The 16617-nt window shown below is 41.5% G+C and overlaps 1 protein-coding gene across 3 annotated transcripts in view; it reads right to left on the reverse strand.

Moving 5' to 3' along the window:
• Positions 1–16617, reverse strand: part of ADGRB3 (adhesion G protein-coupled receptor B3) — a 926819-nt gene that overhangs the window by 543836 nt on the left and 366366 nt on the right. For all 3 annotated transcript variants that reach the window (XM_088456639.1, XM_088456638.1, XM_088456640.1), the window contains 2 exons: positions 16128–16292; positions 11459–11623 (listed from right to left, as the gene is read on the reverse strand). In XM_088456639.1, the coding sequence (XP_088312765.1) occupies positions 11459–11623; positions 16128–16292 (330 nt within the window). The remainder of the gene's footprint in view (positions 1–11458; positions 11624–16127; positions 16293–16617) is intronic.

A 16617-nucleotide genomic window follows, 5' to 3' on the forward strand; every position in this document is an offset into this window, starting at 1 on the left:
CATCAGTGTACTGGAGAATAAACATAATTGCTATGGAAAATCAGTGCCAACTACTTTATATTCTAGACACTGAGGAGTGTTGTGCAGTGACGGCTTCATATTCCAAGCAGTCTATGGAACTATGGCACAGGAAACTGGGTAACCTATGATATGACAATGTACATAAGCTTCTAGATGTCATGGGGACAGGTATGTTAGTGTACAAACTGGAAAGACCAGAATGTAAAAGGTTAGACAAGCATGATGTCTCTTTCCTAAGTCAACATCCAGCGCTAAAGCACCTTTGGAACTAATGCATGCAGATGTGTGTGGATCAATAGAGGTGGAGTCAATGGGTTGGAGTTGTTGCTTCATGACACTCATAGATGATGCCATATGGATGACACACATATACTTCCTGACAATTAAAATCAAAGTAACCAGTAAAGTTGCAGAAGTCTAGTAGAAACCCAGACAGGCCTGAAAATAAAAGTGTTAAGGTCTGATAATGGTGGATAATCTGAAGAGGGCCTGATTCAGATTTGGCATTACAGTAAGAAAGAGCATGTAACTCAGCATCATGGTAACACCATGCTGCACTGCAGATGGGGCAGATTTAAAATGTTCTGAGAGATTTAGATTTGGGAGGAGTGTGTCCAAACTGAAATCTAAATTGCAGTGTAAAAATAAAGCTGTCCAGCATTTTTAGGCTACATGCAAAAGCAGCCAGTATTTACCCCACATGCAGACAAATGTATGTATATGCACCCCTTGCTTTGCAACGCTTGCTATTTCTTACTCTGGGCCAGATTCATTTTGGATCACTATTGCAATCGCAGCTGCGATTATGCACACCACAACTGCTCAGTCAGCATAGAGATGCCCACTACTGCTTTCTCACATCCATAAGACCTTGCAATGCTGCATATACATTGGTAACATCGAGTAATATCGGGCCCTCACGCAGAATTACAGCAAGTCTGACCTGTCTCAGAAATTGCAAGTTTCACTGCACGCAGTGAGTACTGAAGCTGCGAATGCCGTTGCAGTGGCTAATTTATGCATGCCCAGGAATCGGCGTTCAAACAGACAGGTAAGCCTGCATTTCTCCAACCACTCCCCCATCACCACCCCCAAAAGCTGAAGTCCCATCACTCACTTTGTGAGGGCTTTCTGTCTGTGTGCGTAATCGCAGTGCTTCTAACATGCGCATGCACACTGCGGTACATACACATGCGCATTACGCACCATTGGCCAATCTGCATAAGTTGGTGCAATTGAGATCCATGATGAATCAGGCCCTCTATCCTGACTCTTAATCAGGCCCAGAGATCTTGCTACTGTACGTTTGCAAAGAGGAATGGTATGCATATGCAACACCATTTAACATTTGCCTACACACCTGAGCAAAATGGTGTGAGTGAGAGCAAAAAAAGAACAATTGTTGTGAAAGCACAAACTAAGTTAAGTGATGCAGGTTTGAACAAAAGATTCTGAGCAGAAGCAGTTCTTACTGCAGTAAACCTCCGGAATCAAGCAACTACAGTGGCAGTTAAAGATAAAAAACCCTTGGAGGTGTGGTTCGGTAAAAAGCCAAGTGTCAATCAACTCTTTATATTTGGATGTAAAGCATATGCTCATATCCCTAAAGAAAGAAGACACAATTTAGATCCCAAGTCTATCTCATGTGTTATACTTGGATATTGTCAACAAAGCAAATGACACAGATTGTGAAACATTATTAATCAAAAGCTCATACAGGCAAGAGACATAGTCTTTCATAAGAGCTTCAACCAAAAGTTAGCTGAATGTTGCAACACCAGGACTTGTGATGCTATACATGCCAACAGCTGGAAGTATGTCAGAAACTGAGAAAGCATATGTAATGATCAAACACAACAGGAGCTCTATGAGGAGCAACAAAGTTAGACCATGTAAAAGATACAACAAGGAGTTTTCCCAACTCTGTAGTGAAGCTCACAAGAAGCAAAGTTAAACAGTGATTGAAAATGGTGGATATCCTAGGTTCTACCTTCCATTAGTGTATTTGTGAGTGCCATAGAGTGCAAGCACAGAGAAACCCACTTTCTATGCCATGTGGCCGGTGAAACTCTTCCGGAGGTTCTAAACACTCCACCATCGATGCACTATTGCATACACCACTGATCCTTGTGCCAGCCCATGGCCGGTGCAGTGTCTCTCTCTCAACTCCATATAAACATGGCCTCTGTGGCTGCTGCTCTTCAACTGAGAATACAGATGGTTGCACATACATGCCTGCAACACTCCAATAACATGCTCCAGAGACTGACTTTTTATTAGGGGTGTGCACCGGCCACTTTTCGTGTTTTGTGTTTTGGTTTTGGATCTGGATCTTTCTTCGTGTTTTGGATCTGGATTGGTTTTGCCAAAACCACCCTTCCGTGTTTTGGGTTCTGGGTTTTGTGTTTTGGATCTGTATTTTTTGGAAAAAAAGCATAAAAACAGCTAAAATCACAGAATTTGTAGGTTTTTCTGCTCCTATGCTATTATTAACCTCAATAACCTTAATTTCCACTCATTTCCAGTCTATTCTGAACACCTCACACCTCACAATAGTGTTTTTATGTCCAAAAGGTTGCACCGAGGTAGCTGGATGACTATGCTAAGCGACACGAGTGGGCGGCACAAACAAGTGACCCATCTAGGCGTGATACTGCAGTGGCAGACAGGATGGCAGTTTGAAAAACTAGGCCCCAAACTATACATAATGCAAAGAAAAAAAAGAGGTGCAAGATGGAATTGTCCTTGGGCCCTCCCACCCACCCTTATGTTGTATAAACAGGACATGCACACTTTAACAAACCAATCATTTCAGCGCCAGGGTCTGCCACACAACTGTGGCTGAAATGATTGGCTCGTTTGGGCCCCCACAAAACAAGCTGGCAATTAATCTGTCCCTGCACAAACTGGCTCTACGGAGGCAAGATGTCATCCTCATCCTCCTCATCCACCGATTCCTCACCCTCTTCAGTGTGTACATCCTCATCCTCACAAAGTATTAACTCGTCCCCACTTGAATCCACCACCACAGGTCCCTCTGTACGTTCTGGAGGCTGGTCTCCCTGGAAGAGCTGATAATTCATTTTGATGAACATCATCTTCTCCACATTCTGTGGAAGCAACCTCCTACGCCTTTCGCTGACAAGGTTCCCGGCTGCACTAAACACTCTTTCGGAGTACACACTGGAGGGGGGGCAACTCAGGTAAAATAGAGCCAGTTTGTACAGGGGCCTCCAAATTGCCTCTTTTTCCTGCCAGTATAGGTATGGACTGTCTGACATGCCTACTTGGATGCTGTCACCGATGTAATCCTCCACCATTCTGTCAATGGTGACAGTATCATATGCAGTGACAGTAGACATGTCAGAAATTGTTGCCAGGTCCTTCAGTCCAGACCAGATGTCCAAACTTGGTCCTGCCTGGCCTGCATCACCGCCAGCGGGTTGCTTAGGATACCTAAGTTTTTTCCTGGCAGCCCCAGTTGCGGGAGAAAATGAAGAACGAGCTGTTGACGTGTCACGTTCCGCTTCAGCTGACAGTGTGTTCACCAGCAGGTCTTTGCACCTCTGCAGGCTTGTGTCGGCCGGAAAGAGAGACACCACATAGGCTTTAAACCTAGGATCGAGCACGGTGGCCAAAATGTAGTGGTCTGATTTCAACAGATTGACCACCCTGGAATCCTGGCAAAGCGAATGAAGGGCTTCATCATCAAAAGTCCCACATGCCGAGCGGAATCGCTCGGTCTTAGCTCCTCCTTCACTTTCTCCAGCTGCTTCTGCAAAAGCCTGATGAGGGGAATCACCTGACTCAAGCTGGCAGTGTCTGAACTGACTTCACGTGTGGCAAGTTCGAAGGGCTGGAGAACCTTGCACAACACGGAAATCATTCTCCACTGTGCTTGAGTCAGGTGCATACCCCCTCCTTTGGCTATGTCATAGGTGGATGTATAGGCTTGAATGGCCTTTTGCTGCTCCTCCATCCTCTGCAGCATATAGAGGGTTGAGTTCCACCGCGTCACAACCTCTTGCTTCAGGTGATGGCGGGGCAGGTTCAAGAGTGTTTGCTGGCGCTCCAGTCTTCGGCACACAGTCGCTGAATGGCGAAAGTGGCCAGAAATTTTTCGGGCCACCCAAAGTGTCTCCTGCACGCCCCTGTCGCTTTTCAGAAAATTCTGCACCACCAAGTTTATTGTGTGAGCAAAACATGGGACGTGCTGGAATTTGCCCAGATGTAATGCCCGCACAATATTGGTGGCATTGTCAGATATCACAAATCCCCAGGAGAGTCTAAGTGGGGTAAGCCACTGAGCGATGATTTCCCTCAGTTTCTCTAAGAGGTTGTCGGCGGTGTGCCTCTTACTGAAACCGGTGATACACAGCGTAGCCTGCCTTGGAACGAGCTGGCGTTTCTGAGAAGCTGTGACTGGTGACGCTGCTGCTGTTGCTGCGTAAGGTGTAACATCTACCCAGTGGGCTGTCACAGTCATATAGTCCTTAGTCTGCCCTGTTCCACTTGTCCACATGTCCGTGGTTAAGTGGACATTGGGTACAACGGCATTTTTCAGGACACTGAGGACACTTTTTCTGATGTTTCTGTACAGTCTCGGTATCGCCTGCCAGTGAAGTGGAATCTAGACGGGATTTGGAACCGGGGACACACTACCTCCATCAATTGTCTAAATCCCATAGCACTAATGGCAGATACCGGACGCACGTCTAACACCAACATAGCAGTCAAGGCCTCAGTTATACATTTTGCTTCAGGATGACTGCTGTCGTACTTCATCCTCCTTGCTAAGGACTGTTGGAGGGTCAATTGTTTAGTAAAAGTAGTGGTGTTCCTACTTCCTCTCTGGGATGATGAATGACTCCCAGCAGCAGCAACAGCAGCAGCAGGAGGCGTAGCAATGCAGGATCCTCCGGGGGAATCCCCGATAGGAGAGTCAGTCATGCCAGTGACATGGCCTGCAGGACTACTTCCGATCCTGACTAAGGAGGAAATTGACGAGGGGGGAGTTGACGGTGTGGTTTGCAGGCGCTAGGATACAACAGGACAACGGGATTTAGGTGTCCCTGGACTGCTTACGGTCTTAACCAAAGTTTCTGAACTTGACAGTAACTTATTATGAATGCGCTGCAGGTGCCGTATAAGGGAGGATGTTCCTAGGTGGTTAACGTCCCTACCCCTACTTATTCCACCTTTACATAAGGTACATATGGCAAGACAGTTGTTGTCCGGATTTGGATAGAAATATTGCCAGACCAAAGAGGTGGAATGTTTGGTCTTCTGCCCAGGCATGACCGTGATGGGCTTTTTCATCCCACGGACAACAACTGTCTCCCCCGGAGCCTGATTTAAACAAATCACATCACCATCAGAATCCTCCTCGCCAACTTCCTCCTCAGCGCCAGCTACACCAGTATCCTTATCCTGTTGTACTTCAACAGTGACATCTTCAATTTGCATATCAGCAAGTGGACTGTGGGTGCTCCTTTCAGCACTTGCAGGGGGTGTGCAAATGGTGGAAAGAGCCACCTCTTCCTGTCCAGTGCTGGGAAGGTTAGGCATCGCAACCACCACCACACTTGGACTCTCCTTGGGGATTTGTGATATCTTCTTAGAAAGCACAGTTCTTCACTGTGCTTTTGCCAGCTTAACTCTTTTGATTTTTTTAGTGGGAGGAGGGCTTCCATCGTCATGTGAAGCTGAACCACTAGTCATGAACATACTAGGGATCGACCTTAGCCGTTCCTTGCCACTCCGTGTCGTAAATGGCATATTGGCAAGTTTACATTTCTCTTCAGATGATTTAAATGTTTTTTTCAAGGTCATTTTCCTGAACTTTGTCATTTGGGATTGTATGTGCCCTCTATTATGACATTGGGCATCGGCCTTGGCAGACGACGTTGATGGCATGTTATCGTCCATGTCATGACTAGTGGCAGCAGCTTCAGCACTAGGAGGAAGTGGTTCTTGATCTTTCTCTATTTTATTTTTATCGGAGAAAGTTTGGTCCTCCATTTATGTTATATCGATTTGATATATACGTGCGGCTAAACACAGAAAATATTTTTTTATTTTTGCTGGAGAGTAGTGCACTTTGTGGGTTACACCAGCCTATAAGAAATGAGCCAGCTGGCTCTTTACTTATGGGACACAGGCGCACGCTTGGCGCTGCTCCTTTGTTGATGCACGTGCGGCTACTGCGCACACAATTCACAAACACAGAAAATAATTTTTTTTTTGGTTTGGACTGGAGTGTACTTTGGGAGTTACAGCACCCTTTAACGGTCAAGCCAGCCGGCCCTTTACTTATGACACAGGCGCACGCTTGGCACAACTTTGTTGATGCACGTGCGGCTACTGCGCACACAATTCACAAACACAGAAAATAATTTTTTTTTTGGTTTGGAGTGTACTTTGGGGGTTACAGCACCCTTTAATGGTCAAGCCAGCCGGCCCTTTACTTATGACACAGGCGCACGCTTGGCACAACTTTGTTGATGCACGTGCGGCTACTGCGCACACAATTCACAAACACAGAAAATTATTTTTTTTTTGGTTTGGACTGGAGTGTACTTTGGGGGTTACAGCACCCTTTAACGGTCAAGCCAGCCGGCCCTTTACTTATGACACAGGCGCACGCTTGGCACTACTTTGTTGATGCACGTGCGGCTACTGCGCACACAATTCACAAACACAAAAAAAATATTATTTTTTTAGCACTTGGGGGGAGCACCCCTGATGGACAGAGCACCCCCTGGACAACACTACAGCACCCCTTTAGGACTGGGACACTGCACAGGACTTTGGAGTGGACACAGCCCCTATGGAGAACTGACTGCACAACACAGTCCAGCCTGCCCCTATGGACTTTGAAGTAGTGGACACAGCCCCTATTAACAACAGCAGCACAGCACAACACAGCCAGCCCCTATGGACTTTGAAGTAGTGGACAACAGCAGCACAGCGCAGCACAGCACAGCACAACACTACTCTGCACTACACTACACTACACTACACAGCCCAGCCAGCCCTAACTCCCACCCTCCCTCTTCACTGTCCACAGCCGAGTGAGAAAATGGCGCCGACGCGGGTACCTTATATAGGATCCAAAACCCGCGAGACTCGGAAGGCGGGATGATGACGTTTTGCCTCGATTTCAGATCCGAGTCAGGCGGGAAAAGTCGAGCCTGACTCGGATCTGCCTCGGATCGGGGGGGCTCGGGGGGGTTCGGATTTCAGAAATCCGAACCCGCTCACCCCTACTTTTTATGCGCACACTTCAGACCTCCTCCAAGTCACCACCATCGAATGCCCATGGTTTTGCCTTGCAGTTCTTAATGCCAGTTATTCCTTACACAACAGTGCATTTGTGCATACACTCGGGTTAGAACATGTGCTGTGGGGGTTTTCAGAATATTTTTCAGTAGAAAATAATCATTTAACTCCATCAACATCGGCATTAGCAGTATTCAGTTTGCATCCACCTCTGAATCAGGCCCCATGTGTGAATTAAATATCATTAAGTGAGGTGATTAAAATTGCTTGTGACAACAAAAGTGTTATTAACTTATCACAAAGCACCAAGAATCATGGTCAATCAAAGCACATTTTACTTCACCACTTTATCAGAAGATTAGTTGATGACAACCTGTTAATGTTGAATACAAAGCAATTGAGGAAAACCATGTGGATGTACTGACCAAGGGACTCATGTCACCTAGCTTAAATGTGTTTTTGAAGAAATGCGGACTTGAATGCATTCTGTAAGCATGTTTTATTGCATGTCATGTTATGACTTTATTTGTAACAGGCAAAACTTTAAAATGTGGTATAGATTATTTTGTGGTATGAAGAAGTCATAGACATGTAGAATTTGACAGCAGATAAGAACCACTTGGCCCATCTTGTCTACCCTAAACACATGTACACAAACACACTTACACACTCTGGTTATTTTTTTGTAAAGAACCAGTTTATTTTTGCCACGTGGGAGGAAACCCTGTATAATGCAAGTACAGGGAGAATATACAAAGTGGGTGGGAATCAACCCCCTGACCTCAGTGCTGTGAGGCAGTAATGCTAACCATTACACCATCCTTACTGCCCCACTGATGTCATCAGCATGATCCACTCTGTTACTCTCCAGAGAAAATGTGAGAGTGGTAATAGCCTCTGGAGTAGACTCTGAGAGACCTGTAGGGAAGTACTGTCTGATACCCATTGTGTTTGCCTTAGTGATATTACACTGCATGGTATACACCCCTGTAACCTTTTATATGTCAAAAAACCCATGATCTTGGTTAAGTACACCTGTGTAGACTAACATCCATTCCACTTGCACACCACTGATCTCAATAATGAAATAAATACTGTACATAATTAAATTTTGTATTATTCTAAATCTAACAAATGTTTCTAAATTTACCACAACAACTAATAAACTTGGGTAATCCAGATTCCACTATATTTTTCTGTAGGCTAAAAATAATGTAGATGGAAAGGTGAGTGATTTGTCCAACTGATATCTATCTATTTATTTAATAATTATCTACCTCTCTATCCATTTATTCTATCTATCTATTTATCTATCTATCTTAGATTCTGCAAGAACCAATTTATTTACACAGTGACTAAAATTATCTATCTATATTCTAGTTGTCTATCTATCTATCTATCTATCTATCTATCTATCTATCTATCTATCTACAGTATCTATCTAATATCTATTTATTGGTCTATCTATCTATCTATCTATCTATCCATCTATCTATCTATCTTATATCTATTTATGGGTCTATCTATCTATCTATCTATCTACCTACCTATCTATCTATCTATCTATCTATCTATCGATCTATCTATCTATCTATCTATCTATCTATCTATCTATCTATCTATCAATCATACTGTATTTCTATTTATTGGTCTATCTATCTATCTTACATCTATTTATGGGTCGGTCAGTCTATCTATCTATCTATCTATCTATCTATCTATCATATTTCTATTTATTTATCTATCTATCTTAGATTCTGCAAGAATCAATTTATTTACACAGTGACTAAAATTATCTATCTATATTCTAGATATCTATACATCTATCTATCTATCTATCTATCTATCTATCTATCTATCTATCTATCTATCTACAGTATCTATCTAATATCTATTTGGGATACGTTTAAGATGCTCGACGTTGCAATCCCGACCGCCAGCATCTAGAATCCTTAATCCCGGCTAGGGTTAAATGACAGGCATCTATAATCCAGACGCCTGTCATTTTCCCGACGCCGGCACACCGGCTTCCAGCATCCCGATCGAAGGGATGCCAGGCGCTGCAAGCGGAAAGCCGCGGGGGGGAGGGTTAGATTTAGGCTAGGGGGAGGGAGGGTTAGGCACCCCCCCTGGGTCTTCGGGTTAGGCACCCCCCCTGGGATTTAGGTTTAGGCAGCGGGGAAGGGGGGGATAGGGTTGGGCACTTGGGGGGGAGATTAGGGTTAGGCACCCCTAAGGAGGGTTAGGTTTAGGGGGTTAGAATATAATAGTCTATACTTACCTTTAGACCATCGGGATTTCCAGTGCTGTCGGTTTTCCACATGTGGGCTCTGCTGTTTTGTCGGGCTGCAGCAACTGGGATTCGAGGTGCCAGTCATGCGGCAGCTGGCATTCCATACCAAATGCATCTATTTATTGGTCTATCTATCCATCTATCTATCTTATATCTATTTATGGGTCGGTCTATCTATCTAGCTATCACATATCTATTTATTAGTCTATCTATCTATCTATCTATCTATCTATCTATCTATCTATCTATCTATCTATATCTTATATCTATTTATTGGTCTAACTATCTTATATCTAATTAGTGGTCTATCTATCTATCTATCTATCTATCTATCTATCTATCTATCTATCTATCTATCTATTTTTTTGTCTTTATATCTGTCGGTGTCTTTGTCTATCAAGAGTGACTACTTCGTAAAAATAGTCCCTAGCATCATTTACATATCACCTAGGCTAAAAGTCTTAATCTGTGACAATAATAAGAGGACAAAAGAAAAAGTAATAATTTGGAATATTTAACACTATTCTGTCTGAATTAATAAACCACTGGAGTTTACTTTTGTAAAATAGAACATAAACAAAGTGTGGTAAAACAGCACTGTGTAATCTAAAGTAATGTACTGTAAATATAACCACCAACATATGTGATACTGCATTTAAAATAATAAACATAGAAATATAGGATTTGACCTCAGATGAGAAACATTTGGCTTTATCAGTGTCAGACTGGGGCATGAAGGACCCACCAGGGAATGGAGCCTGAGCATAAGGGGTGTGGCTAGCTGTCAGGGGGGGGTGTGGCCAGCCAACACAGAGGGAATTGTCCAACCATTAAAGAGGACATGCAAAGAACACGGCATTTTATAGGAAGGGCAGGGGTATGTCAAGACCACCCAGGTTTAAGATAACCTTATGTCCGTCACACACTATACACACATATTTAAGATATCCATATGTCCATCACACACTATATTAGCCTATACCACCTCAATTGGGAGCCTATTCTACACATTTACTACCATTTTTATGAAGCAATAATCCTCAAATTTCCCATATACCTACTACATTCTAGTTATAATGAGTATGCTTTATTTATTCTCTTCCTATGTAGAAAGATTTCCTCCTGCAACTTGTTAAAACTTTGATATATTTGAGAGTTACAATTTCATCCCCATCTCCTGTCTCTGCCCAGTGTTCCTGGTAAGTTTTGTGCTTTGGGCAATGTACCATTTTAGTTGTGTTCTTTGCACAATCTCTTATTAATTTATGTCCTTTTGGAGTTCTAGCTTCTGTGACAGAACACTGTATTCTGACATCCCACATCTCTCCTTCTGCTACATATTCCTTTTCCAATCCAGCTTAGCATCTGACTGGTTTCCTCATTGCTTTGTCACATTGTTTGGATAATTCTAATTATAAAGAAATTGTGACTTCCTAGAACCATTTATTCCTCAATATTTTAGAGTCAATGGTACTATACTTAACCTTAGGGTTTTTGAAACAATAGCAATAGCAGCTTGAACAATCAGGTATCATCATAGTCATAAAATGCACCAGTTACCTTTATAAACTATGAAATATTCACAAGGGAGTTAAAAAAAAAAACTAAATAAAGGTATAATGTCATATTGGGAATGCTTCTATGCAGGCCTTGGAAGTCTGAGGTGACTTCTAATATATAATATTGATATTACTTCAAATGTCCCAATGAACACAAAATAGCAGCAATTATAAGCAATGGTTTTCTTCAAACAAGTAGATATATTACAGTATTTACTATTATATAATACATACAATTAACTCTACTTCTGTATTATATATGTAATAAAAGTTAAGAAGTAATACATATGGCTGCTGTACTCACCAGGACATCTGTGCTCACTACATCTTCTAATATCATCACCAGATCCTTCACATTGCTGACCAGTAATAGAGGCTCCCTGGCAACTTCTTGTTCTTTTTTCCCAACCACCATCACATGATCTGGAGCAACCACTCCAAGGACCCCATTGGTTCCACTGACCATTAGCTGTAAGTAGGAAAATATTAGAAACAAAAATAAGTACATCTCCTACATATCTCTGGATGATCTTATGTGGTGTGGAGAAGTAGACATTTTAAATCATAATGGTTATTTTTATAGAGTCAAGTTAGGAAAATGATGTACAGTACTTCATGTAAAATGATTAGTTATGTGTTTTGTGCAGAAGAATTTATTATTATTAACATTCAGTTATCCATAATCAGCATTAGCTATCTCTTAGTGCTAAAATATCATCTTACATTTCCTACCTAGCATATTTTCTGTTGAACTATCTCTCTTATTCTGTCTTCATGATATTGTGCAGGTGAGGACTTAATAAAGAAAAAAATCTCTCTTTGTATCCAGTGCACCAATAAGTCTTGTTGCTCCCAAGTCAGCTGCCTGATCAGCCTACCCCTTGTCCTAGCTCTGCTGCCCAAACACACAGGACTTGCACAGTTTTGAAGAATGAGTAAAGTGGTAGGGTGGTGTACAGAGGATTACATCTATCTACACCATACAGTTTGCAGATATTTCAACAACATTCTTGTAGGAAATATGTTTGTCACACATCAGGGTCTTAGCCCAGTTACTGGGTCCAACGGGGTCACGTCACTGCACTCCATGCCATCCCTGGTCACTTCTGGCATTCCAGGGGCCTGCATTAGCACTACTGCTGTGTGCCTGGTGTTTACCTTTATGTCAGTTCCTTTGGCAGTGGAGCATGGGTGTGATCATCTTGGTTTTGTCCACATGACTACAATCTGCCAAACAGATCCCAGCAGCAGCGCTCATATATCCTGCTCAGCCAAGAAGCGCTTGGAATGCCCTATTTAAACCATCTCCTGCATCCAGCTCATTGCCAGGACAACTCTCTTCTCTCTGAGAAGAGTCTCCTGGTTGCAGTGGCTTCAAGCTCTGTTCCAGTTTCTGCATTTGACTCAGCCACCGTGGGTCTGCAGTTCCGAAGTACATCTGCCTCAGCTTCCAATGTACTGGATTCTAGTGCATACAGACTCTAACATCAGCTTCCTGCGTATTATTGCTCCGTGCATACATTCAGTTTGCATTCATACAAAACATCTGCCATCTGGGTTTTTCTGCACTTTGCACCCATTCCAGCAGGTGTCCCACTACACACTGGTGCATCTGTCTATCAGTACTGTGCAGCACTTCAGTATCATTATTCCCTGCTGGCTGACACCAGTAATACAGGCACTTCACTGTGGTCATCTACTGTCTGTCTCTGCTTACTACAGTTCTGAGCAATAATGTATTAATGCCTGAGTAGGCTTATGTCCCCCCTCATCAGAGCAGCAGGCTTTCACCAACCAGCCATCTTACCTTGCTCCGGCAAGCAGGTCCCTCCTCCTCTGCATCACCATCTTCCCAGTGATATTTGCAAAGATGGAACATGTGCACTAGAGAACAAAAGTATTGGTACAGCGCCAGAGTGTTTGCTGTCACTGTACAGTGCCATCTTCCCTAACATGTTACTGAGAAGATGGCGCCATGGAGGAGGAGGGACCTGCTTGCCAGAGCAAGGTAAGTATACTTTGGGTTCATGGTGTGCAGTGCGGTGCTCCCTGGTATCCAGTATTATCCTAAAAACTATATTATATCTGTTCTTTCACAAGCACCCATACATTTCCTTCTAGTAGTGGTCTGATGAGTAGGAGCTTTATCAAGGCCTCAAGTTTCCACTGCTCAAGGGTACAGTTTCGAATCTACAAAACCCAAGGGACATGACAATGTTTTTTTTATCTTGCATTAACTACAGTATAATGATCATATTTAACAAATCATCATTTTTGTTGTGTAACATTTTGTTCTTTTAAAATGTTCTGTTCTTTCATTATACTAATACCTAACATTTTAGTCCATTCCTTTAACTGTTCTCTCTCTTTACTGCTACTAGCCAACTGGTAGTTGTCTATTTTGATCATATTATTGTATACCTCATCACTGACAAATGTTGAATAATGGTTTATACAGTGTAGGACTTGTATATGAATATTTGGGAAAAGCAAGCAGTATGGATAGTGTGAGGTGGGTAAGCTTTAAAAAGGAGTCAATTATGTATTACTACTACTGTAACCTTCTCCTAGCTGGCCTCCCAGTCTCTCACCTCTGTCCACTACAATCAGTTCTCAATGCTGCTGCTCGGCTCATCTTCTTCTCCAGACGTTCTACATCTGCTTCCCCTCTCCTTCAAGCCCTACACTGGCTCCCCTTCCCCTTCAGATGCCAATTCAAGGTTCTTACATTCGCCTACAAAGCCCTCACCAAATCCTCTCCCGCATACATTTCTGACCTTCTCTCACTTCACACTCCCGCCCGTCCACTTCGCTCAACAAACGCATGCTACCTCTCTTGCTAACTGATTACTTCCTCTCACTCCTGCATCCAAGATTTTGCCCGTGCTGCTCCCTACCTTTGGAATGCTCTCCCTATCAGACTCTCCACATTTCTACAAATCTTCAAATGGGCTCTCAAGACCCTCTACTTCATCAAGGCCTTTCAGGACTCATCCGAACCCACCTCATGCTCTTCCCTTCCTATCTTCCCCTTCTGTGTCACGCCTGTCTGTCTGCCACTCCCCTTAGAATGTAAGCTCTCATGAGCAGGGACCTCTTCCCTCATGTGCTTCTCTTTACATTTTCTTCTACTCTCTACTCCCCATTAGGGCACCTAACACGGGACTGCCAACTCCCGGCAGCTTATTGTGAGTGCTTTAATCGCTATTTCAGCAATGTATATAAGTCGTGTCCTTGTCCTGCACTGTAATGTACTGTAAGTTACTTGTTTCTTGTTCACCTATTAGTTCTATGTACTATGTAAGGCGCTGCGGAACACTTGTGGCACCATATAAATAAAGGATAATAATAATAATAATGTATTGCTCAAATTGACTTAATTGACGTAGTGCAGTTATCTGCAATATTATTATGTCTTCAACTGTAGGAAACATAAAAGCTACAACATTTTATTAGACTCTGATTTGACCAACCAAAATATTTGTGTTATCTTCTTTAATGCATTCATTGTCTTTTATAATAACCATTAGTAGTATAACTAAATGATAAACAAAAGTGATGAAACCCAAGAAAGCTTTGCAGAACTGGCTGCCTGTCAAAAGATATTTTCTTGAAAAAATGAAGGCCATGCATTTTCCTTTAAGATGTTTTGTGCTACAATGGATATGTAGGGAAAGATCCATAGTTTAAAATTAGAAATTAATATAAAAATTGAAGACATCAAGATTCAACTAAATTGGTGATGGAGTATTAGAATTTTACCATGTGTCATGGTTTATCCCAAATTGACCCAAACTGTAATTTAACAATAAAGCACTTAACCAAGGTCTAAATAAAATACTTTCATATATAAAGTCAATATGTATTGATCAATTAAAAATATATAATAATTCTAAATATTCATATTATTCCCTTTTATTCTTTTTAATATCTTTTCACATTATATCCTTCAGATATTTTCTGATTAATCTAAATAATTGTGATAATTTAATGTGGTCATTGATATATATTTACATGTATGTGTAATATAAAAGCAATATTTAATGTAATCATCTATGCATTGTCAGAGTATGTGAAATAATGCAGAATTTAATGTTTTTTTATTTACTGACAATTTTATGTTATCCAGAAAATGTTGTATGACCTTTGACAAGAGTACAGTACTAAGAAATGTATGTGCTAATTTGAACAACAGTGCTAGCAGCTATTGATGGCCAAAGGGGAACAGCAGTTCTGGGGATCTTACTAATTATTAGCAAAAACAAATCTCTGGAGACCAACCTAGCTGACTTTTAATAAGCCGTATAAACTTAAGAAAAGGAAATATACATGTTGTAATTATTTATGCTCAGGTCAGATAAAGACAGGTCTCATGAAGGTCAAATGTAATGGTGATGTCAGTCACATTTTTTATCTCTGCCAATTTAGTTTCCTGATTATAAAATGCATGTTAACACCAAGAGCATAATTAATTACTCTTATAATGACCTGCAAAATGAGGTTATATCCTGTATAATTATGTAAACAGATATATGACAACACCATAAAGAATGCATGCTGTTTATGTAAATGATAATGATCAGTCAGAATACTATAATAGCTTACAACCGTAAACCACCAGAGGAGGTCTAATGTAATAAAATAATTCTAAAAAGATGAAGGAAGCGCTTATATCCAATTTGGTACTAAATAAATATCTTTATTGTTACAATTTAATTTTAATGACAGAATACTTTCTATGCTATCCCTACTTTACACCTTTTCAGTAATATCAAAATGTTTCACAAATTAAAATTGATGGTATCAATGTAGCTATAAAAACACAAGAGCGTATGGTATAAGAAACCATTAAATTCATATATTCCCATAATAGTATTCTCTTTACGCCCATAAAAACTACATGCAGTAATATATAGGGTTTCACAGCATTCTCCAAAGTCATATAATGGATAATATGGTGTCCAAATATTTACCTGTGCAATCCTGATTATGACACTCTCTTGTTTCACTGTAGGGCCCTTTACAATCAGATCCACCATGGGAAGCTGGCGTACACTCTCTTTGTCTTTTCTGTGTGCCATTGGAACATGTCACTGAGCACTGGCTCCATGAGCTCCACTCCTGCCACAGGCCATCAACTGAAAGGGGTACAAGCAACATAGAAAGCAGTGACTTTCACAGGTGACACTTCATCCAGGATTTCATCAAGTATTATCAAAGCAACACTGTCTTGACACACAACAATAAATATCAACAGTTCTCTTCTATACACACAGGCTGGAATTAATTTAATATATAATAATAAAATATTACTACTACTACTACTACTACTACTACTACTACTACTACTACTACTACTAATATAATAATGTTATAATAATACCAATAATAATAATAAAATGTACGGTAAACATTTTGCATGTAGTGCTTCCTCAAACAATGCTGCTAAGTATAATAAATAAA

The sequence above is a fragment of the Taudactylus pleione genome, unplaced genomic scaffold (assembly GCF_031769625.1).
Source record: "Taudactylus pleione unplaced genomic scaffold, aTauple2 ptg000710l, whole genome shotgun sequence".
Taxonomy (NCBI): domain Eukaryota; kingdom Metazoa; phylum Chordata; class Amphibia; order Anura; family Myobatrachidae; genus Taudactylus; species Taudactylus pleione.